This window comes from Mastigoproctus giganteus, chromosome 11 (assembly GCF_048544385.1).
Source record: "Mastigoproctus giganteus isolate SK-2022 chromosome 11, ASM4854438v1, whole genome shotgun sequence".
NCBI lineage: Eukaryota > Metazoa > Arthropoda > Arachnida > Uropygi > Thelyphonidae > Mastigoproctus > Mastigoproctus giganteus.
In genome coordinates, this window is record NC_143585.1 from 108828316 (window position 1) to 108852589 (window position 24274).

Below are 24274 nucleotides of genomic sequence, written 5' to 3' on the forward strand. Positions count from 1 at the left end.
GGATAGCTGATTTCTGGAACAAACTTCTGTCGTTGTGGAAGTTGATAGCTTAAATAAATTCAAGGAAGAACTAGACAAACATTTTGAGTGAATGGATGGGTAAAATGGAAAAGGTGTTTTATTTTGGCTAATGCCATATAAGCTTGCTTTCTTGCATCATATGCCTCTACTAATTAGTAATGCTTACTACTAATCTGTGAACAAATATATTTACTTCTGCAGTGATAATTTTGTAGTTTCATATTGATTTTTTAAATGGATATCTGAATAAAACAAAGCAGAAATTAGTACTTCTATATAGTAGAAAAGTGCAGTTGAAGTTAATCAGATAAGTGGAGCAGAAGTTAATCAGATAAGTGGAGCAGAAGTTAATCAGGTAATGGTTCTCTTGGAATAATTTTGAATGTTAATCATTAAAACACAATTTCAGCACAATAAAATGATTTATGCACTCCAAGTTTGTTGTGATAGGATTTGAATAATACTATCACATAAAAAGGAAACTCAAGCACATCATTAAACCTTTTCAACAGAGTGGTGTGTACTGAATGGATATTCTTTATGTATATTACATCAAATATATTAATGTTATATTATATAAAGAAAATTTAAGTGCAATATTAACAAAATTAAGTTACCTCAGACACTTGTTTTAAAGATTCAATCTGTTCTTTCTGAATATGAATTCCACTAAGCATTCGTCCCAAAAGTTTATACATTACCCATGCTGCAATTCTAAATAAAACAAAAAATTTAATTATTATTTTTCCATGAAATAAATTTTTATGATGATATAATTATGCTAGAATAACAAAAAGGCACACGGAAAACCAGTCAGTGATATATCTATATCATTGACTGGTTTTCCAATCAGTGATAGAAATTCTTTCCATCTTTCTCTATTAATTCTGATATTGATTTTTTTTTTTTTAAGAAATCCATCTTCCATTTCAGCAACATTACATCACGTCATTAATAAAGTTTAAAATTCTTGTTTGATAGAAACAAGTTTATAGCATTAACTTTTAGTTTTGAATATAATAACAATCATACAAATTCTTTTTTTTGCTTAAAGGAACAAATGAAACAAAAAAAAATTCATGTACTAGTCACTTCATGAACTCAATACTATCAGCATTTTCTTTTTCATTTGATTTCCAAATTACATAAAAGCAGTCAGAAATTGTACAAGCACTAATATTTTAATTATAATTTTCATAGTGTCCATAGTGTTCTTAATGTTGAGGCAGGACGTGATTTCAGCAATAAGAGCTAATAACTAACTCAAGAAATTTACTGCTTGCTGATAACCAATCAGGAGCCATAGTGTAACAGTCAATGTAATGAATATATTTTGAATTCTGATGATTTACAGCAAATTCTGTATCTTCAAAATAGGCCTCTGGGGTTGGGAATATTCATATTCATAATAACTGCTCAATCCTACACCAAGCGTTATAAATAGTGTTGTGTTATATTAAAATAATAATGATGTAAATAAATGAAATAAATAGAATGATATAATTCCACTGGATAAAACTGATAAAAAGGTAACTGTTTGTACAATAAAATATGAAATTTTAAACTGCAATGAATAAATTACAATAAAACAATGTAGATAAAACACAGGATAATAAAACCAATAAAAAGCGCTAAAACACCGTAGCTTTCAGAGGCCTCCTTTTTCAACGGTGAGGTTTATCATATGGCACATCCTTAAATATCAGATATCAAGCAAATAAATATCAGGCAAATTTTGTATTAGGTAGGAGTCAATATACTAATAATTAAAAGATAAACTGTAAAAGATCAACACAATTGAATTCAGACACAAAACTGTATTAATGACAACCTCTGTGGCAGGACACTCCTGACTGTTCAGAAAGTCTACAAAGCAATCATTTACCCTTTAACATTAACCAGCAAGAAATAGGGTGACGCTATTCTATATGAAGGATGGCTACAATTTACTTTTTTTCCTTTTTTTTTTTATAGAAAACAGTTTCCCTGTACAGTTATAGCTTTCACTATGACAATCAACAAATGTAAATGCAAACAATCAATTTCATTTGTCTTCACATAGATCAGCAAAAAACAATTTTTGACATTATCAGATATGTGCATTTTACATTATCTCAATGTAAAATGACAGCCAACATTAAAATTTAAATTACAAGTGCCAGAGCCTTAATTAATTCAGTAGAGAAGCAGGGTATTACACTGCATTGTTTTTTCTCTGTTGTGACTGTCTGGGACCACCTTTGCTCTCCTGTGGCAGCAACAGAGCTTGGGTTTAGGCTCTTCAGAAGTTTATCCGTGAGTTGACCTAAAATAACTAATAGCACTTTTAAGCAAAAATCATTTCCCAGTTATTCATTACCTATTATTCATTACAAATTCAAAGGCACTGCTGTAAATAGTTTCACATCTATTTATATCACTTGTCAGACCACAGGAAGCCTCAACTAACGACTCTGTGTTGAGCAGTGAGTAAATGTATTGAATCTATATGAGCAGCTAAGCAGTGTTTGGAAAAAAACTTCCAACTGAAAATGTAACTTTCATTATGTGAATAATAAAACTCCTATTAGTAGGCTGCTTTGGCCCACTGCAGCAATTTACTAAAATGGGGTACCACTTAAACAAAGGCATTGAAATTATTTGAAAAAATAATGCTACAATGCATTATGCTTTTCCTCTGTGACTGTCTGAGACACTATTGTCCTCTCTTGTGACAGTGACAGAGCTTGGGCTTAGGCTCTTTAGAAATGAACTACGTTCATCACACAAGTCAGACTAATGTAACTAATATCACTTTTAATCAAAAATAATTTTTCCATCACCAAGTAAGTGAAGCTGTTATTCATTAAAAACTCATTTGTGACCAGTTTTGTATCTAATTGGGTCAATTATCAGAGAATAGGTAACCTCAATTAGTGACAGAAAAACATAACACAGTATAACATTACTGGGGCCTAGAGGGGAACAGGTATCTTGTGTGTTATCAGACACTCAGCCTAAAACATGATGGATCCAATATCTCTCTATTACAGAAGATTTAGGAGAAGTCCGGTTGGCCTGCCTCCCTAAAATCCACTCATGCACACCTTCTCGATGGTAAGGCCTGTTACGTCACTTAGGTGGCAACGAACGTGTAGAGTGGTTCTCTTCAAGATGCCTGGTCAGCGTGAAGAGGAAAAGACCAAACCCTCCAGCATATGAAAGCACGACGAAACAAATGGCCCTCAGTCCCCAGCAGCTTTCACTCTCCCTCTTACGGCAGCGAGAGGATCAGAGTGGAAGCAGAGGGTGCTAAGAATCTCTGGGTACGACCAGGCTGCCATGCACGGAAGCTGAACGTGGCCTGTTATAACGTAAGATCACTCATCGGTGAAGACAGGATATTACAGCTGGAAAAGGAATTAGAAAATGTGAATTGGAATATCATCGGTTTGGCTGAAACAAGAAGAAATGAATCACTTATAAGTTTATCAAGTGGAAATCTGCTGTACAGATGGAAGACAATGGAAACAGTGAAAGGAGTGAAGGTGGAGTTGGGTTTCTAGTCCATAAAGATTTTAAAAACAACATTTTGGAATTCAAAAGTACATCACCAAGAGTATCAAGACTAATACTCAAGATTTCTAAGAGGTACAAGCTAAAGATTATAATGATTTATGCACCAACATCGAGCCATGATGATGGAGAGGTTAAAGAAATGTTGCTGTTGCTCTGGAGGTTTAATGGCACATAAGCTGCTAAGGCTATAATGTGCCTATTCACTTATTATATTAAGACATGAGTTTTCCCTAAATCCAAAGAAAAGAAAAAAGAAAATCTGAAATCAGAAATAATTGAAAAGCCCAGTTTGCCTGAGAAAGTCAAAAAATTCAAAAATATTTGCCTTATCACCAATGAGATTTTCAAGAGTTATTGGTTTATGAAGTTTAACCAGTGAGATCAAGGATGAAGTTCTGGCTTATATGTTTTACAGTCAGATTATTAGAACAATGTGTACATTGTGGTGGATCATCTCCTGTGAGTAAATGAAGGTGGGTCAGATGTGTATGTCCTATTCTTGCCCTTGAAAGGACTACTTCTTCTTGTCTCGATGTACGGATACTGGAGCGCCAAATTTTCGGATCATGTTTAAACTGAAAGAGTTTATTATTAGTCTGAGAGTGCCAGAGTGCTGTCCATTGGGATAGGCAAGCAGCATGAATGGTTAGCGCATAATCTGATGCTGGAACAGGGATATTAGTTAATTCAATGGTAGATGGATTTTTTGCAGCTTTATCGGCCAGTTCATTGCCTAAAATACCGCAATGGGCTGGAATCCAGCAAAAAATGACCAGTTGGTTTCGTTTTTTAATTTGCAGTAATAAGCTTCTGATTTCATCTAGAACAGGGTGAACTTTATCTGAAAAATTACATAACGATGTTATTGAGCTGAGTGAATCAGTGTAAATAACTGATTTTAAGGAACTGTCAGAGCAGAGATTTTCTAAAGCTAGTTTAATTGCATATAATTCAGCAGAAAATATACTAAAATCTGATGGAAGGGAAACTGATAGAGTTGTATTCAGAAACACTGCAGCTGCTCCAACAATTGAATTAGATTTAGAGCCATCTGTATAGATTGGGGAGAAATCAGTATATCTTTGAGTGTGAACTGCATGAATTTGTTTGAAATTTGATGCTTGCAAAGTATTCTTTCTCCACTGACAGAGGTAAGTGTCACAGGTTGGAAGAGGAGGAGGAGTCCATGGTGGCTAACTACATGTGGCTACTTGTTGTACGGAATGGAAGGAAATATTCCAAACTTGCTGCAATTCAAGAAGGCGAAGACCAGCTGGTTTTACTATGCTAGGTTTGTTTCGGTATAGGATTTCTAACGGTGGGTTGAAAAGGTATGACTGAACGGGATGAGAGGCACAACTTTGTATCTTTACAGCATATTTGAGTAACAGTGTTTTCCTACGTAAAGTTAGTGGGGGTTCGTGAGCATCAATGTAGAGACTATGTGCTGGCGACGTTCTGAATGCACCAATTGCAATTCTCAAAGCACTGTGCTGAATTGGATCAAGCCAGCGTAATACACTCTTTCTGGCAGAATCATAGATTGGAGCACCATAATCGAGACGGGATCTGATTAATGCCCTGTATAAACGAAGAAGCGAGGTACGATCTGCACCCCACGTTTGGGCAGATAAAGCTCTGAGTATGTTTAACTTTTTTAGACATGAAGTCCGTACATTTTTAATATGATCTAGGAAATTTAACTTGTTGTCAAGGATTAATCCAAGAAATCTGATGTTACTGGTAACCGGGATAAAGATGTTAGAAATTTGAAGTTCAGGATCTGGATGGAGTTTGCGTTGTCTACAGAAGTGGATGGCAACTGTTTTCTGCTGCGAGAGCCGATAGCCGTTCAGGCTCGCCCATTGTTGAATTTTATTAAGTGATATCTGAAGCTGTCTTTCAATAGACCTCATGTTTTGAGGAGATGGAAAGGTCATCTGCATAAAGGTAAGTCTCAACTGTATTTGGAAGCTGCTTAGTGATAGAATCTATTCTCAGAGCAAAAAGAGTGGCACTCAGTACTGATCCCTGTGGAACACCTTCTTCCTGGATGAAAGTTGTGGAAAGGGCATGTTGGTATCGAACTTGAAATGATCTAGTATGTAAGAAGTTCTGAATAAATATAGGAAGGTTGCCTCGTAGTCCGAGAAGGTAAAGATCACTAAGTATACCATACCGCCAGGTGGTATCAAAAGCATTCTCTATGTCTATTGAAACCATTACTAGATGTTCATGTTTGACAAAAGCATTACGGATGGCAAATTCAGCCTTGACCATAAGATCTAGGCATGACCTGTTTTGACGAAAGCCATATTGACTATGGCTCATTAGCTGTTCCGACTCTATGATCCAGACGAGTCTTCTGTGGATAATTTTCTCAAGAATTTTGCTGAGGCAGCTTGAGAGAGATATGGGTCTATAGCTATTCGGGTTGGATGGATCTTTTCCAGGTTTCAGGAATGCCAAAACTGTAGAGTGATGCCAAGAAGCTGGAAAAACATTTTCTAAAAATATGCGATTGTAAAAGACCAGGAGGCAGCGCAAAGCTTTGTCATCAAGATGTTGTAGCATGACATAATAAATCCCATCTGGCCCGGCAGCACCATTGCGGGCAGTTTTAATGACATGTAAAAGTTCAGAATATTGCAGAGGTTTGTTATATGGGAGAATACGAGCAGTTTGAAAATGAATAGCATGCTTTTCTTCAGTGTTTTTAATTCTTTGGAATGAGGTAGGATAGGCTGTTGCTGCTGAGATTTCGGCAAAAGTATTTCCCAAAGCATTAGCTATATCTGCTGGATTAGAGAGATCTTTCCCATTCCAAGAGAGGATTGGAGAAGGTATGGTAGGAAACTTACCAGACAGCTGTCTAATTTTTTTCCATATTATTTTGGAGTCAGTATTTCTGTGAAAACTGGAGGCAAAACGGGTCCAGGATTCTTTCTTTGCTTGCTTTTGTATGAAGCGTGCTTTTGCCCTTAATTTCTTATAGTTAATGAGATTTACTGTGCTCGGACATTGCCGAAACAAATTCCAGGCTTTATTTTTTGCTCTCTTTGCTGTGGTGCATTTGTCATTCCACCAGTAATTATGATGCTTTCGGCCCGAGGGATTTGATAGTGGTATTGTGTTTTTAGCCACATTTAGAAGATGCGACGTGATGTACTCTGTGGCATCATCAATATGTTCGAGGCGGATTTTTTTCTCATCAAGGTCGATTGATGATTGAAATTTTGCCTAGTCTGCTCGGACAAATTTCCACTTTCTGCACGGTTGAATTTAAGGAGTCTTTGCTATCAGAAAGTTGCATACTATTGGGAAGTGGTCACTGCCCATGGGATCATTTATTACATACCACTCTATGGTTGGGACTAGTACTGGTGAACAAATTGAGAGATCTATTGCTGAAGTGTGTCCTGCTGGGAGCTGTACATGTGTCGGTGCACCAGTATTGAGTATACTGAAATTTAGTGCCTCTAAAAAGCTTTCAATTTGTCGGCCACGTCTATCCAATTTGGGAGAGCCCCATAATGGGTGGTGCCCGTTAAATTCCCCTAATATACAGAGAGGTGGAGGTATCTGTATAAAGAGGTCTTCAAGATCTTTTAAAGAGTAAGTACGGTTTGGTGGTAGGTAGATTGAGATAAGTGTTATTGCACTATGGAGAGTTATGCGAACAGCAACAGCTTCTATTTCAGTTTGGAGTGGGATATGTCTAGTTGGGATCTTCGAGTTTACTAGAATTGCTACACCACCATGGGCAGCATTAGCGGTATTTCGATCTCTTCGATAAAGGCAATAGTTCTTTATCGAAGGACAAATTTGTGAGGTCAGGTAAGTTTCCTGTAGACAGAAAGCAACTGGAAAATATCAGTTAATTAGGTATTTAATATCGTCAGTGTTGCAACGAAAACCTCTGCAATTCCATTGTAAGATACTGTGGTTCATTTAGGTTTAGTTGAGGATGATTCATCAGACTGTTTTTTGTTTGAGCACTTTTTCCGGTCTTTTTTTGGAAAGCTGGGGCACCCAGTATCCATAGTGTCATTTGCATGAAGTTCTAGTATGGGTTCTTCAAGATCTGAGTGTACATCTACTTCCATACTATTGGTGGATGATTAAGGTTTCTTGTTGTCTTTGGTAGTTTTTAATTTTTCTTTATCATGCGATGCTGTCCAAGTATCAGTTGGGATGCTGATTGGAGTGTTGGTCGACTCACTGGTTTTAGTTTGATGTGTGTCTTTTCCTGAATTAGATAATGTATTTTTAACCCAATTAGCCATAGATGTGCTGGGGGGTATTGATACATCTGTTTGTACTGCTGTTGTAATAAAGCTTCGAGTGTGACATGCATATGAACGACTGGGCATGGTCAACATAACCTGTCTGCGTGCCTCAGGGTATGTGACTTTGTGTTCAATTTTATATTTTTGAATTTTCTTCCCTGTTTTCCACATTTCACAGGATTTTGAAAAAGCTGGGTGACTTTCTTTGCAGTTGGGGCAAATGGGACTTGAGGCTGAACAGTCTGCTTGTGTATGTTCCTTGGAACCACAAATAGGACAAATAGCTTCTCCTCTGCATGCTTGTTGGGAATGTCCATATTTTTGGCATTTAAAACAACGAATGGGATTAGGAATATAAGCCCGAATTCGGAAGTTTAAATAGCCAGCTTTTACTGAGGATGGCAAATCTGGGGTACTGAAGGTTAAAATGATTGACCTAGTTGGGACGAGATTTCCATCTTTTTTAGTCATTATGCGTTTGGCGTTGGTTACTTTTTGATTACTCAGTTCTTGAACTAATTCCTCTTCTGATATTGTAAGTAGGTCCCATTCGGTTATAACGCCTTTTGAGGAATTTAAGGTGTTGTGTGGAGTAATAGTTACTGGCAGGCCACCGAATGTCGTTGTTTTGAGCAGCCACTCGGAATGTTTGGAGTTGGCTGTTTCAATTAATAGGTCTCCGGATTGCAGTCGTTTAACCATTTTTGGTGTTCCAGCAATCGATTCCAGAAATCTTTGGATGACGAATGGTGATAATTTTCCGACTGGTTGGTTGGAGAGAGAGTGTATGACCAGAAAGTTTGGCATTTCATTGCACTGCACTTCGGAGCCTTTTTGGTTGATTCAGGTCTTCATCGTTTGGTTTATCTAGCCTTGAGTTTGAAGGCTCTAGAGGTGGATAGTCACTTTTATCCATCGTTGCTCCTTTTAGCCCTGGGGGAAAACTTTTCCCCCAGATTTCCGGCCACGCCACGGGGAGGCAGGAGCAGTGCCGCTCGGAGGCCAAGCGGTTGAAGTGTTAGTTGATTAATAGAATAAGAAATATAGGAAAAAGAAAGGTGTGTTTCCTTTCTGTGTTCTAACTAGTGGTTTTCAAGTATAGAACTAGTTTTAACGAAAAGCTGTTGATAGAAATGTAGGAACTTAAAAGGAAATAACTTCAATCACTTTACAAGAGCTCTCTATATATCGCAAAAATATCGCTTGGCCTCGAAATACGCTTGGCACCCGGGGCCGGTTAAAGAAATGTACACTGAAATTGAGAGTCTTCTAGATGAGCAGAAAACCCACTACACTATTATTATGGGAGACTTCAATGCTAAGGTTGGAAAAAGACAAAACAGTGCAGAAAGGGGAACTATAGGAAATTTTGGAATTGGTGAAAGAAATGAAAGTGGTGAAAGACTTGTGGAATTTGCAGAATCTCAAGAACTGTCAGTAATGAACAATTTTTTTCAAGAAAAGGGTGAACAGAAAGTAGACGTGGAAGAGTCCAAATGGATTAACTACTAATGAAATCGACTACATCCTCACTAACAGAAGATATATTGTGAATGATGTTACCGTCCTGAATAAGGTAAATGTTGGAAGTGATACAGAATGGTAAGATGTACACTTGATATAGAGGTAGGAAAGGAAAGGAAAAAACTGACTCGAGTAAATAATACAAAGGTCTTTGAGATAACAGAAGAGGAGAAAAAGCAGTATGTACTGGAACTTAAGAACAGGTTTGAGCTTCTGCAGACTGCTGAGGACCAAGATATCGACGAGGAATATTACAACTTTTTGAAAGTGATAAAGCCCAAGAAACCTATAGGGAAAAAGAAATCCAAAGAAGAAAAAATTAGTCAAGAAACACTTGTCATGATGAACCAAAGACGACAAATGAAAAGCAAGAAAAACACTGACAGGGAGAAAATTGAGTATACTGAGTTATGCAAAGCCATTAGAAAGAGACTCAGAGAGGACATAAGAAGATTTAACACAAGAAAAGTAGAACAAGCATTAAGGGAAAACAAAGGATTTAAATCAGCAGCCATGAGCAGTAATACAGAAAGACAAATGATACTGAAACTGAAGAATAGCGATGGTGTACTTATAAACAGCAGAGAAGGCATAATTCAAATAGCAGAAGACTATTATAGAGAATTATACAAGGAGCAGGGGAATGATGCCAGCAGTGGGGAAGATGGATTGCAAAGTAGCAACACATACGACATACCCAATATTCTTCCTGATGAGGTTGTTTGTTTGTTTGGTTGGTTTTTAGGAGCATTAGCAACTAAGGCCATATTGCTCCCTCCGGGATATGCGGTGGTCATTCCTTGACCTTTCCGCATCCTCCGTATTTGGTGGTGACGGGCTTGAACCCCGGTCTAATCAAGAAGCGTGTGCTGCGCACTGCTGCTCCTTCCCACCTGGCTACGGAGGTGCCTCCTGATGAGGTAGAACATGCATTGAAGAAAATGAAGAATCAGAAAGCCCCGGGAGAAGATGAAGTTACTGTAGAGTTGTTAAAATTGAGAGGAAGAGACATAACACAAAAACTGGCAAGGCTCTTCACAAAGTGCATTAGAAAAGGTGTGACGCCTAAGCAATGGAATAATGCAATCATAGTTTTGCTGCATAAGAAAGGAGATAAATCAGAAATTGGAAATTATAGACCAATTAGCTTGTTATCCCACATCTACAAGTTGTTCACAAGGGTCATTAATAACAGATTAGAAAGAATACTTGATGAGAATCAACCGAAAGAGCAAGCTGGCTTTAGGACAGGATTCTCAACTATGGATCACCTTCACCTAATTTCACAGCTAATGGAGAAAGCAAATGAATATAAAACACCATTATGCCTGGCATTTGGGGATTATGAAAAGGCATTTGACTCCATACAGCATAAGGCAATGTTTCGGGCACTGCAAAGACAAGGCATAGATACCCCATATATTATGATTTTGAAGAAAATATATGAGAGTGCTACTTCCTTTATTAGACTAGACAAAGACAGTAGGAAATTTAAAATTGAGAAAGGAGTTCGACAAGGAGACACAATATCTCCGAAGCTGTTTACTGCTGCCCTTCAGGAAGCTTTCAGAAGATTAGACTGGTCGCAGAAAGGAGTCAATGTGAACGGAGAGTACATAAACCATTTACGATTTGCAGATGACATTGTGGTCATAAGCCATGATCCCAAAGAATTAGAGGAAAATCTTAATCAGTTATGCACAGCTAGTAAGGATTTTGGACTAAAGATGAATATGGCTAAAACAAAAGTAATGATGAACAAGTATGCCACAGAAAGGGAAATAATGATTGAAGGAGCAGTAATTGAAAAGGTGGAGTCATATACTCATCTGGGACAAGTTATTAGCTGTAATAATAAATGGCTGGAAGTCAAGCGAAGAATAAATTTTGGATGGATAGCATTCAGGAAATATAGTCACATACTGAAGAGCAATATCCCTGAAACGTAAAATAATGAACCAATGTATACTCCCCACCATGACTTATGGAAGTGAAACTTGGGCACTCACCAAAAGAATGGAAGAGAAGCTGAGAACTACACAGCGAAGAATGGAACGAATCATATTGGGAATCAGACTGTTAGATAAGAAGAGAAACACATGGATTAGGCAAAAAACCCAAGTAAAGGACATTCTCGAAGACATGATGACACATGGACTACGAAAATAACAGAATGGTATCCAAGAGGAGCTAGAAGAAAACCTGGAAGACAAAGGCGGAGGTGGATAGATGGAATTCATGAGTTTGTGGGTAGTAAATGGATGGCCAGTGCTCAAAACAGAAGGAACTGGAAAGTTGCTGGAGAGGCCTTCATCCTGCAGTGGATTGAAAATGGCTGATGATGATGATAACATTACTTTCTAAAACTACTTCAATAACTACATCAAAATAGTACCTCACTTCTTTACTAAATTGCTATATTTGACCAATACATCCTACTAATAGGGGTTTCAGTATACACACAACAAAGGTTGCATTTTCAATTGGAAATTGTTCTTCTGAACACAGCTCAGCTGCTCATTATTCAACATTTGGCACAAGTCACTAATTGAAGCTACCTGTTGTCTGATGAGCAACTCAAATAGGTCTGAAACCAGTCACAACAGTGCATTTGAGAATTTAATGAATAACAGATTCACCTACTAGCACAATGAAGTGTAGGATTATTTTCTCAAACAATCTTGATTAATACAATCCAGACTACTATATGCAAAGAAGTTTTCAGCAATTTGTCCATAAGACAAGAAATAGGTTAATAAATTTAAAAAGTAAAAACTTTTTAAATTTATCTTTTATTTATTATTTGATTGATCCCTCCCCTCCTGAATAAAAAAAATCAGTGAGCGAGACAAGCAAGGGTTGGAGTTCCCTAGGAAAATAATAGGGTTGGGGATATATATATATATATATATAAGTTAATTGAGAGGATGAGAATAGAAAATGAGCTATGAAATGGGGATTGGAACTACGTAAAACATAGAAAAATATGAAAAAATAAAAAAGAATTACTTATTGATAAAAATCTAATGATTTCAACATCTTCATCAAGAGTCAACCATCAAAATCATGGGGAAAGACAGCAAGAAGTGGCCCTACTTGTTGCTGTCTTTCCTGTTATTTTGATGGTTGACCCTTGACAAAGATGTTGAAATTGTGAGATTTTTAGCAATAAGTAATTCTTTTTATTTCCCCATATTTTTCCATGTTTTCTGTAGTTATATATATATATATATATATATATATAAATACTAATTATATATATATATATATATATATATATATATATATATATATATATATATATATATATATAACCATACAAATAAATTAGAATGAGAGTTAAAAATAAAAAAAAAATAAAATAATGCCAGCAATATGGCAAGACAAGAGTGAAAATAGTCGAAATTAAACTTAAAAATCTAGCATTATTTATTTTATTTTTTTAACTCTCATTCTAATTTATTTGTATAGTTATATTTCAAGCATCACGTAGAGAAATATGCTTTTTGCTGCCTCTGATGTACATTTTTATTCTATTTTAAACGTTATTCATTAGTCGAAATTAAATTTAAAAATCTGGCATTATTTATTTTATTTTTTTAACTCTCATTCTAATTTATTTGTATGGTTATATTTCAAGCATCACGTAGAGAAATATGCTTTTTGCTGCCTCTGATGTACATTTTTATTCTATTTTAAACGTTATTCAAATATAAGTATATACAGTGCTTTTTTTGTAAAAAAATAGGTGCCGGTACTCATTCTTTGCTATCAAGAAAAATTCCATGCCGGCACAGGTGACACGGCTGGCACACAGTGGGTGTCAGCCATGCCAGCTGCTTCCGTCTGTTAAGGATCACGTGACACTGGGCAGAGTCAGCACCCGTCAATCACGGCCGTATCGCTAGCAGTTGGTACGCTATATCCAATACTGAATCTCGACCATTAATTTTATTAACACACATTTTATTAAGCATAAATTTATTATACAAGTATATTAAAAATAAGTCAAAGGTGAGTCTTATTTAATAAATAAAAAATAATAAGTAAAATGTAAAAATACGGTAAGTACCAAGTAAAAAAATAAGTAAAAATAATTTCATAATGAAGTTTTGGTCGAGATTCAGAAACAGGTACCCCTTCCAGACTGCTAGCGATACGGCCGTGATTTACGGGTGCTGACCCCGCCCATTGTCACATGATCTCCTTAATAGATGGAAGCAGCTAGCATGGCTGACACCGACTGCGTGCCAGCCGTGTCACCCATACTGGCACGCTGTAAAAAAGGTGCCGGTACGCCGTACCGTTGCGTACCGTCACAAAAAAAGCCCTGAGTGTATATATATATATATATATATATCTACTGGAAAAAAAATTTATTTTTTCAATAGAATAAATAATTTTTTGCTGCATAAGGGCCATCATTATTCCAATCCATTAGATTTGTGGGTCAGTCAGTGTATTGGCACTGATGGATTTGTCTAATGATTCCCTGACCATTACTGGCCTTGTAATCCTCCAACGAGATGGGGCATAATAGTCAGTCTATTTTATTTATTTATTTTCATTTTATTGGTAACACATTGTAATTGGTTTTCCTCTCTGTTTTTAGTGATATTTCATGTAATTTGGACCTAATGCTATTTTTTTTTTTTTTTTTTTTTTTTTTTATGAAAACCCCAAACACGAAAGGTATCAAAACCTATAGTACTTAGTACCGTGCATGGGTTGAAGGAGAAGTATGGGGGGAGGGGGATGCCGGAAACTTTGCTCTAGAGACTAAACATGGATTTCACCACTTCAAGCCTCCAATAAGCAAAGTGGTGGTATTTCACCGGTTGATGAAAGTCATCTACCACCTATTATATTCCGGACATGGCTAAATTCTAAATTTTAATTGGCATTTTGCAAATTTATGTTATTTGGTATTTTATTAAATGGCTTTTTTTAAGTTATTTTAGGAGGGTTCCTTCTACAATACCCTTATCTTGATTCCCCCTCATTTTACTTTTTTATGTATTGGTTTATTTTTAATTTTTGCTCTAATAGTTTGCCATTCCAGTGGTACCCATTTCTTTTACTTTTATTTAAATTATATATATATATGAATTATGAGATATAATAATAATGGGTTAAAATCTGGAGTAGTAGTGGAAAGATAAAAATAAAAATAAATTAGATATGACAAATGTACCAGGGCACTCAAAGCAGCAGCAAAGGATGCAGAAGTTTATATATGTATGTTTTAATAAATAAGAAAGTTAGGTGTAAAGATGGATATGTAAATTATACAGAATGCCAAAAGCTAAAAGGATAGCAGAAATATGAGAAAAAGTAGGTGTGGTATAAAAAGGGAAAAATAATGTGAATCTCCTATATGTTATGATGAAATATGTAAAATTATAGGCTGAACTGTAATGCCAATTAGAAAGGAGTGACCTGTAAAGTAAAAATGATTAAGTCAAAATGATAAATTAATAAAAGCAATGGTAGCTGGCACCAGATAACGGTGGGTAAATTTGGCCATAATTCAAAAAGGGGGTAAAGCAAATATGCAATTAAATCTGATGTTTTAAAATTTATAGGAAGTCAACGAATACTGGAAAATTTTTGCACTGTTCGAGCTACCACCCTTTTACACTGTGGACTAATGTTATTAGTAGAGTCGGAGTCCCATAGGGTTTGGTGTTGGGCCCACTGTTGTTTTGTATATTTATCAATGATATTGATGAAGGTATATCAGGCTTAGTGTCGAAGTTTGCAGATGATACAAAGGTTGTTAATGACAGTAATGGCAGTGTGCTACTGCAACAGGATCTAGATAATTTGGACAGATGGGCTAAGAAGTGGCAGCTGAAGTTTAACCTTGACAAATGCAAAGTACTGCATATGGGTAGAAGTAACCCCAGAGAAACGTACCAACTGTGTGGTATTACACTTAAGGTGGTAGAAAATGAAAAAGACCTGGGAGTAATTGTGCAGTCAGATATGAAGTGTTCTGAGCAATGCAGACAGGCGGCCAGGGCAGGTCATGGGGTTTTGTCAATGATATATAGGAATTTTGCTAGCAGGGAAAAGGAGGTGATTGTACCTCTGTATAAGGCAATGGTCAGGCCTTGAGTACTGCGTACAGGTCTGGAGGCCTCATTTTAGGAAGGATGTAGATTTGCTTGAGCTTGTACAGAGAAGGGCAACAAGATTGGTGAGGGGATTGAAGAGAGAGGCTTTTCAGTCTTACCAAGAGAGGTTTAAGTTCTGCAAATTGCAGTGGCTGGAGACTAGGCACCTGCGCGGTGATCTGACTGAGGTGTATAAGGCCTTGAATGGGTTGAGCATGCTGAATTCTGATGGGCTCCTTCCACTTGTTCAAATTACGAACCTAAGGGGGCATAAATTCAAATTAAGAAAAGACAGATGTAGAATAGATGTGCGGAAATTTGCCTTTAGCCAGCGGGTGGTTAATTGCTGGAACAAACTTCCATCTGTCGTGGAAGATGATAGGTTAAATAAATTAAAGGAGGAACTGGACAGGCATTTGGAGGGAATGGTGTGATTTCCTTTGCCATTCAAAAACTTATGGATACCAAACTTCGATACACTAAAATTTTTCGACATGCGCCTATCAATAATTTTCACATAACTGTACCCTTCTTCGGAGTGTGCGATTATATAACCTTCCAACCATGGGTCTGATTTCCAAGGCATGTCAACATTAAAACAACTTCTACAACTGATGCACCTGTTCATAAGGTTTGGGACTGTGCCTGTGCAAAAAAAAAAAAAATTTATATTGCTGTTGTACGTCACAAGCAGGATTAATATCAAAATCGTTACCAAAAGGCTGAATCAACCCTCTGTATTTGCATATAACATATGCATATATTATATATAGGAGTCGGCAAACTTTTTTTGAAGGGGTCCATAAACTTTTTTTGATTTTTGAAAGGGTCCATAGATCGCAGTAGTTTGGGAACAACTGGCATAGGGTAAGGAAATTTTTCAAATTCATTTACAATTTACAAGTTGTGTTAGTGTTTAAACAGGTAGTTTTTATTATTATTAGGAAACCAAACTTGCTGTGCAGGTAGGAGGTTGGTTTTCCACTGAGCAGATAACTTTTCCGTATCTTCTCACTATGACATGACTAGCCTGTTAATAATTTTTATGTGTAATTCTTTCATCCCCCCCCCATGATAATTTGAGAAAAATCTTTTGGCTAACTGCAGTACATTTGCCTGAATAGCAAGTCATGTTTTCTAATATATAGGTAAAATAATTATTTAACTTTATGTGATTTTGAAATATCTTAATATTCCAACGGAAGTCTGTTCAAAAACACAAAAGAAGACTGCCCATTCAAGGGTAATCCTCTCACTATATACTGTATGCAAATTTTTTTCTGCTATTTAATAAAAAAAAAAAATTACAGAACAGATAACATCAGAGAATTTAAATTTTTGCATTTTATATAAAATGCAAAATAACAATTACTCAAAAATGAAAAGAAATTTTGCATGTTCTATGTTCAAGAGGGAAAAAAAAAAACACCAAATTAAAAAAAAAATTATATCAATGCCAAATTACTAAAACACTCTGGGATGGGAAGAGTGAAGGGTGTCGGTAATGTACTCTAAAAAGTTTATGAAAACTTGATCTTAGAACCTGCTGGTGATAACCACTAATTGCAGAAAATGGGAAGTTAAAATAATAGATTCAATTAGCTCAGTAAAAGAAAGGCCACTTGGTAAAAAAAAAAATTCTAGAAATACTGGATCACTATAACAGGTAGTGACTGAGTACTCAGGAGAGGGGGAAGAGGGGGTCAAATTTTGAATCTAAATAGTCTTCCAGCTTTCCATCCCTCCAGCAGATATAAAAAAAAAAAAAAAAGGAACCTCTCAAACACAACTAAGTGTGGTGATGATTCAGTATATGGAGAAGGTAATGCAATATTTTGTATCAATTGAAACAAACCTTAAAAGTTTGAATAGTATACTGCAATAAGCAAAAATTATAATTACAGCAATAATACTCACTGAAAACAGTATCTGGTTCTATAATCAAGTCAGGAAAACAACAATATGCAAAACTGAATATCAAAAATCATGGTAAAAACTACTTACTTAAGAAGCAATGAAGAAATGCAAGACTTCATTTGGATTAACATATTAATGGCTCGGGATTTGTGTTTCTGTTCAGTAGCTAATGAATCTTCATAAGAATCCTGAACTATAAATGATAACATTTCAAAAGCTAGTAAATATAAATTCTGCCTGATGAACGAATGAAATGCTTTCTCTGATATGTAATAAAATGCTTTTTAATCTAAGCTTTAAATTATCACAATTTATTTACCAGTAAATTACGCAAGTCAAGACTTCAAGTGGCAGTTGTTAATTGGACTCTGGAGTCCAATAACAGTACTGAAACAGTTTGGATATATGCTACCAAATAAATACACTCATCTTTTTCTCAAATTTCAGCTCATGCACATCACGGCATGGGTTCTACTGTGTCTGATTCTAGCTCAGATTTGACCACTCCTCCATCAGAGTATTTTTCAGCTGCTGTATTGTGGTCAGTAGAGAACTGCAAAGCCAAACAGCTCATTCCAACATATCTCAGACATTCTCAAATGGATTAGGCAGCTAGAATAGATGTAGTAAATCTTGGGAATGTTCCTCAAACCATTCAGATATAATTTTTGCATGGTGGATAGTTGCATTGTCATTCCCAAAAGAATCTATCCTAACCTGGGGGAAAAAAAATTAAGCATTGCAGGGTGATGTTGATTCAATGTGACCAAAAGATATTCAATGGAGGTAACGTGACCTTCTAATGGTAGGAGAAGACCCAATCCATACTAATGGAACATATTCTCCATGATATACCATCTCCAGCTGCTTGAGAGACAGACATGAGACAGTCTGGATGCACGGTTTCATAGGGTTCAAGACACACTTTCACCCTACCATTGGTGCAAATAAATGTAAATCGAAATTTTTCAGACCAAATGATCTTTTTTCCATTCAACAGTCCAGTCTTGGTGAAGGCAGCACCACTCCATTCAAATCTTTTGATTTTTTACAGAAAGAGGTGGCTTTCACATAGTAACACAACTACAAAATCCAAGATTCTTCAATTCCCACCACACAGCTCAAATGGGTCTTGTTTTGCCTAAATCAAAAAATTTTCCAATCATTTGCTGCACACTGGACCTCTTGTACTGATACATAATTTGCTTTAACTTCCTGCAGTCTTATTTTTGGTGTAATGACTTTCTGCCGCATTTCTTCCATTTAGAGCTGCATTCTCCTTTCTTCTTCAACTGATTATATACTTTTTAGATGGCTGCCCTTCAAGACACCAATGATTTCCTTTGTTTTCTCAATTGCAATTCCTGCTACATGTGACCCAACGATAACATCTTTCTTAAAACTGAAAAGATCACCCATCTTCCCCACGAATGAATCAACTAAGAAATTCCCAGAAAATCATGAGGTATTTATCTGATACCAAGGAATCTGTAATCATACCATATGGAACTTATATTTGTATACCATACATTTAATTATCCATTAATGCCAAATGAAAAAGATTTCTAATTTTTTGACCAGTGAGTGTAGCAATGCCTATTATGCCAGTAACCCTAGCCCATCAAGGGTTATTTTTATGAACTTTTGGCTGTACAGTGAATTTTATTACTATCACTATGTATATTGCAAACATTCAAATATAAAAACTTCAGAAATGCATAATTAAAAAATCCTCCAGACTGCAATGGTATACCCTGAAGGATACTGATATCGCAGATTCTGTACACAAGCAATCAAAATGCCATGGTACAAGCATCCCCCAATTTACAGCGAGGCACATTTTGAAAAATGAAATTAAATCATACATTTAAGAATTTTACCCTCAATAAATATTAATGGAATAAGATAACTTAAAAAAAATGTCAAAATTTTACCTTTGATATTATCTTTTTTGGTTTAAATGGCAATAATTTGAACTCTCACATGGTTTCTTTTGAATGAATTTTAATGAAAGATCATACTTTATTTTAGCATTCAGCTACTCACATAGTTTTCAGTAATTCAAGTGCTATTACATTGTAAAATATACAGTATTGTATCTCTCTCTTTCTATATATATATAGAGGTTATCCTCATTTTCTCCATTTCCCCTCTCTCAATGCTCTGAGACGTAGTAGGCATACTAGTACTTGTCAAAGGATAGTCAACATGAAAAGATATTACAGCAATGAAGAGTATGCAGACATGCACTTCGTGTATGGTAAAGCCAACAGCAGTGCACTCAAGGCTGCACATTTGTATTTCCCCGCCAAAGGCAGCTCAACAGGTGCACGTTCATCAGGGTACATCAATGCCTTAGAGAACATGGGCGCTTTGCACATGGAGTATGAGCAGGTAGGCCCAGAAGCATAACACCTGACATTGAAGAAAGGGTGTTAGAAAGAGCATCCTGTAACATGTAACATCTGTAAAATCCAGTGGTGTTGAAACAAAAAATTAAAAATGTATTAGCTTATGTTTAATAAAACCACCCTTAGCAAAGGATTCACAGCTTTTTGCTAAACTAGTGCTCCCATAGTCAGTGGCAAATCTTAACAGAAAATGTGCATTATCTTGAAAACAGTTCATTTACAGCCCGATGTTCACTGGAAATTTTTTTGCTTATTTTAGTTTGTACTTTGCACCTTTAAATTATTGACCATCATTTTTTAAACACCCCATGTATATATATAATAGCAGAAAAAACTGGCAACCATAATGAAATATAGACAAATATATTATTATCAGTGTATCGGGTGAAGGTGCTGAACTGTCGGGTGTAATTACCATGGAAAAATTTAGAACATGCATGGTTAAATCATTTATTTTCATGTTTTTTATTATCATTTATTTTTATGTTAAACTTTTAATTTCATTTTATTTCAGGTATTCTGTTTTTACCGTGCATGTGTTTCAATTTTTCCATCGTAATTACACCTGACAGTTCATTTTTATTTGGTTTTTAGGAGCATTAGCAACTAAGGCCATATTGCTCCGGGATATGCGGTGGTCATTCCCTGACCATTCCGCATCCTCCGTATTTGGTGGTGACAGGCTTGAACCCCGGTCTAATCAAGAAGCGTGTGCTATGCACTGCTGCTACTTCCCACCTGGCTACGGAGGCACCCCCTGACAGTTCAGCACCTCCACCTAATACACTCATAATAATATATTCGTCTATATATGCTTGTGTAGTTCAGCCCGGTTTATATTCAAAGTAAACAGGCTTGAATAACTAACTGTAGAATCCATTTTTTTATCATTTTTCAGTATTTTACTGAACTGCACTTCACAACTGCTAGTCATCAAGTGCCGACCGGGCTAGCCGGGTGGATAAAGTGCCTACCTAGCAACCCAAAGGTCACGGGTTCGAATCCCACCTCGGGCTTGGATCAAAGTACTGCAAAAGCCTTGGGAGGTGCATTATGGCCACAGAAGCCGATGGGCCAACAACTACAAAAAAAAAAAAAATAGTCATCAAGTGACTCATTGTTACTTGTACTTTAAAGTGCACTGATGAATAATTGCCATCGACAATGCACACAATTTTTTTGAAACAGTAACCATGCATTAACTTTTTTGTTACCTGACAGATCAGAGTAAGCCAGTATTCACTGCATTTACAGGAAATACTGGCTTACTTTGTTCTATCCAGTATTCCCTGCCAGGTGTGAATTGAAAAAACTGAGTGCAGCTTATAGTTCAAAATATTGGAGTGAAAATTAGAAGGGAAAAAATTAATTAAAAATACGTGAAGTGAGTATGTTTCGTGTGTATATTAGACTGATTTAAAAAAAAAAATAGTTGATGTTCATTCTCTCAATGAAAGGCCTCCATAGCCGAGTGGTCAGGAGCGGGAGTGCAGTAGCACATGCTCTTTGAGTAGACCGGGGTTCAAGCCCCTGACTGCTGAATACGATCGATCTGCCAATCCGCACTGGACCAGCGTGGCAGATTATGGTCCATTTCCCTCAGCATGAATTGTTGGGGAGGCTTCCATCCTGCAGTGGGTTGACAATGGCTGCACTTTACTTTACTCTCAATGAACATTCAACTTTAATTTCCTTTATGTGAATACTGGAAATGCAGCTGAAAAAATACTTTCACATAAAATTTGAGTTTCTTTAGTCATGTGGTTCCTTTATTTACTAACCTACCTTTTAATTCATCTGATGTTGCTTTCTTCACAGCAAGCTGTACTCTGCAATACAAAAGAAAAAATAATAAATAAAACTATACACACACAACATACATGCTCATGTATATATAAAATTAGCATATTCTGTCTAATATACCCATAACAAAAATAAAAAATCCTACTTTATGACACTATCAATTTAATTTATATTGTCCTTAATAACATACATTATCAATTTAATGTGTTATTAATGCAATATGTAAGATCTGTAATATTGCAAATACAGCTTACCGAGATCTACAACAGGTTACAGTGACAAATAAATGTGTCAAGTAACAACCTCTAGAACAGGGGTGGGCAACTTTTTTCGTCAGCGGGCCGAATGAAATTTTCGTATCATGATGCGGGCCGAATGAAATTTTCGCATCATGATGCGGGCCGGAATAGATTGAACGATTTAATAAAAAAAATCAGAACCTAAAAAAATGTTATATTACTTGAATTATCAAATTATTAATGTATTTTTAAAAAAAATATCTGAATGTATAATTATCATTGAAAATGCGGCATTCGGCATCAATTTTTCTTTTTTTTTTTTAATTGGCTCATTTTATGGGCTATAAATTATATTAAATTAAAAATTGTAATAATTAGAAAAGGCATAAAACATAAAATATCTCGCACCAATATTATTTTTTTCAATAAGAAGTCAAACCCAAAGGAACTTCGTTCGATCGATGCTACAATAATAATTAGGAAATAACTCTTTGACGCTGCATAGAATCACTTGGTTACTGTTGTACTGGCCGTGATTCTCGATTGAACCGAATTAAGCCGAACGTTTACGACGAGTGTAGTCAGGTATGGATTTTCTATATTTATGCATTTACCGCGAAGGGGAAGGATTCAACATCGTCGCAGGCCGGCTGTTGCCCACCCCTGCTCTAGAACAATGTTTCCCAACTTATTTTGGATACAGACTACAAAAAAAAAAAATATATATATATATATATATATATATATATATATAATCGTCATGAGTAATTACAAACACCTTAGCTTAACTTCCATTCCAGGAGAAAATAATGGAGTTACTGGTTAAAGAAGTAATGCAGGACCATCTAGATAAGAATGCAATTATACTGCAAAGCCAGGGGCATATCCAGGGTTGGGCAGAGGGGGCATATGTCCCCCCTTCACAAAAAATTTGAAATTAAAGAAAAAGAATGCAGAAGGCTTTCTAAAAAAAAACTCAAAAGCCGAGTCAGCATGCCCCCCTTACAATAATACTTGGACCTGGTCGCCAGGTCCCCCCTTACGATAATACCTAGATATGACACTGGTCACGGCATCAATTTGTTAAGGGGCGGTCTCACCTGACCAATTTCATTGTATACTATGGCACGGTAACAAAAGAAATGGATGCAAAAAAATAATTTTGATCTCATATACTTGGATTTCAGAAAAGATTTTGACACTTTTGCACATAAAAGACTGCTGTAAAAATTAGAGCAGTATGTCATTAAGGGCAGGAAGAATTGCCTGAAGAAGTTGAATTCGTTCTAAGAGGAATTAAGAATGGAAAGACTCCAGGAGAAGATGGAATCTTGACTGAACTTCTGAAACTGGGAGGACATGCTTTAAGTTATTCGTGCATTAAGAATTTGCAGATAAAGGTACCACTGGATGGCAGTGATCACAGTGTACTGATGTGAGATTTACTTAAAGATGAAACTACTATCAGGAGTAAAGGGAAGGAATTTTGCTTTCATAAAAGGTAACTACGGTGGTCTCAGACATTTTTCAATTCTATACAGTGGGACCAACTGATGACGATACCAACAGCAAATTCTAAATAGGAAGCATTCAAGGAATTAATCTTAGAAGCTACTAGGCTTTTCATACTACCAACTAAGAAATACTGTTAACGGTTTAAACCTAAATGGATATCAGATGAACTAATAAGACTTGTGGAAGAGAAGAAAAATTCTTGGGATGCAAATAAATTATCAGACGACAAGAAGGCTATGGTAGATATAAGCTAGTCTGCAATCAAGTCGCAAAAGAGGTTAGGCAAGTGAAGACAGATTATGAGAAAACTTTGGGAAAGGATGCAAAGAAAAACAGCAAAGACCTCTTTACTTATATAAACTCTAGAAGGAAGCAGATGAATCAGGCTGGTCCACTTGATACTGATAGTGCGACTGTTGATGATCCTGCACAGATAGCTGACAAACTGAATGAGTATTTTGCATCTACATTCACACATGAGGAGTTATTAAGGGAGGAAAATGCCAGAAGTTTATCAAACTGTAACAGGATGCTTAATGATTTTGTAACTGAGAGCAAAGTGGAGGAGAAATTGTTGAAGTTAAAAATAAGAAAGGCACCTAGGTTGGATGGGATCTATCCAGTCATATCAAAGGAGGCGGCAAAGGAAATAAGCTAACCCTTAGCCATAATTATGAGAGCATCCTTGGACTCAGGGGAAGTCCTCATGGACTGAAGATGTGCAAATGTATCCCCAAATCACAAAGGGGGATGAAAGGGTGACATGAGTAATTACAGACCTGTTAGTTTAATTTCTGTTCCGGGTAAAATAATGGAGCCACTGGTTAAAGATGCATTGCAGGATTATCTAGACAAGACTGCAGCAATAATTCAGACAC

At 36.2% G+C, this 24274-nt stretch overlaps 1 protein-coding gene across 1 annotated transcript in view; it reads right to left on the minus strand.

Annotated features, from left to right (window-relative positions):
• Positions 1-24274, minus strand: part of LOC150078342 (glycerol-3-phosphate acyltransferase 1, mitochondrial-like) — a 237659-nt gene that overhangs the window by 94148 nt on the left and 119237 nt on the right. The window contains exons 6-8 of the mRNA XM_090384299.1: positions 21625-21668; positions 17516-17621; positions 639-735 (exon numbers count right to left, since the gene is read on the minus strand). Coding sequence (XP_090240425.1) covers positions 639-735; positions 17516-17621; positions 21625-21668 — 247 coding nt within the window. The remainder of the gene's footprint in view (positions 1-638; positions 736-17515; positions 17622-21624; positions 21669-24274) is intronic.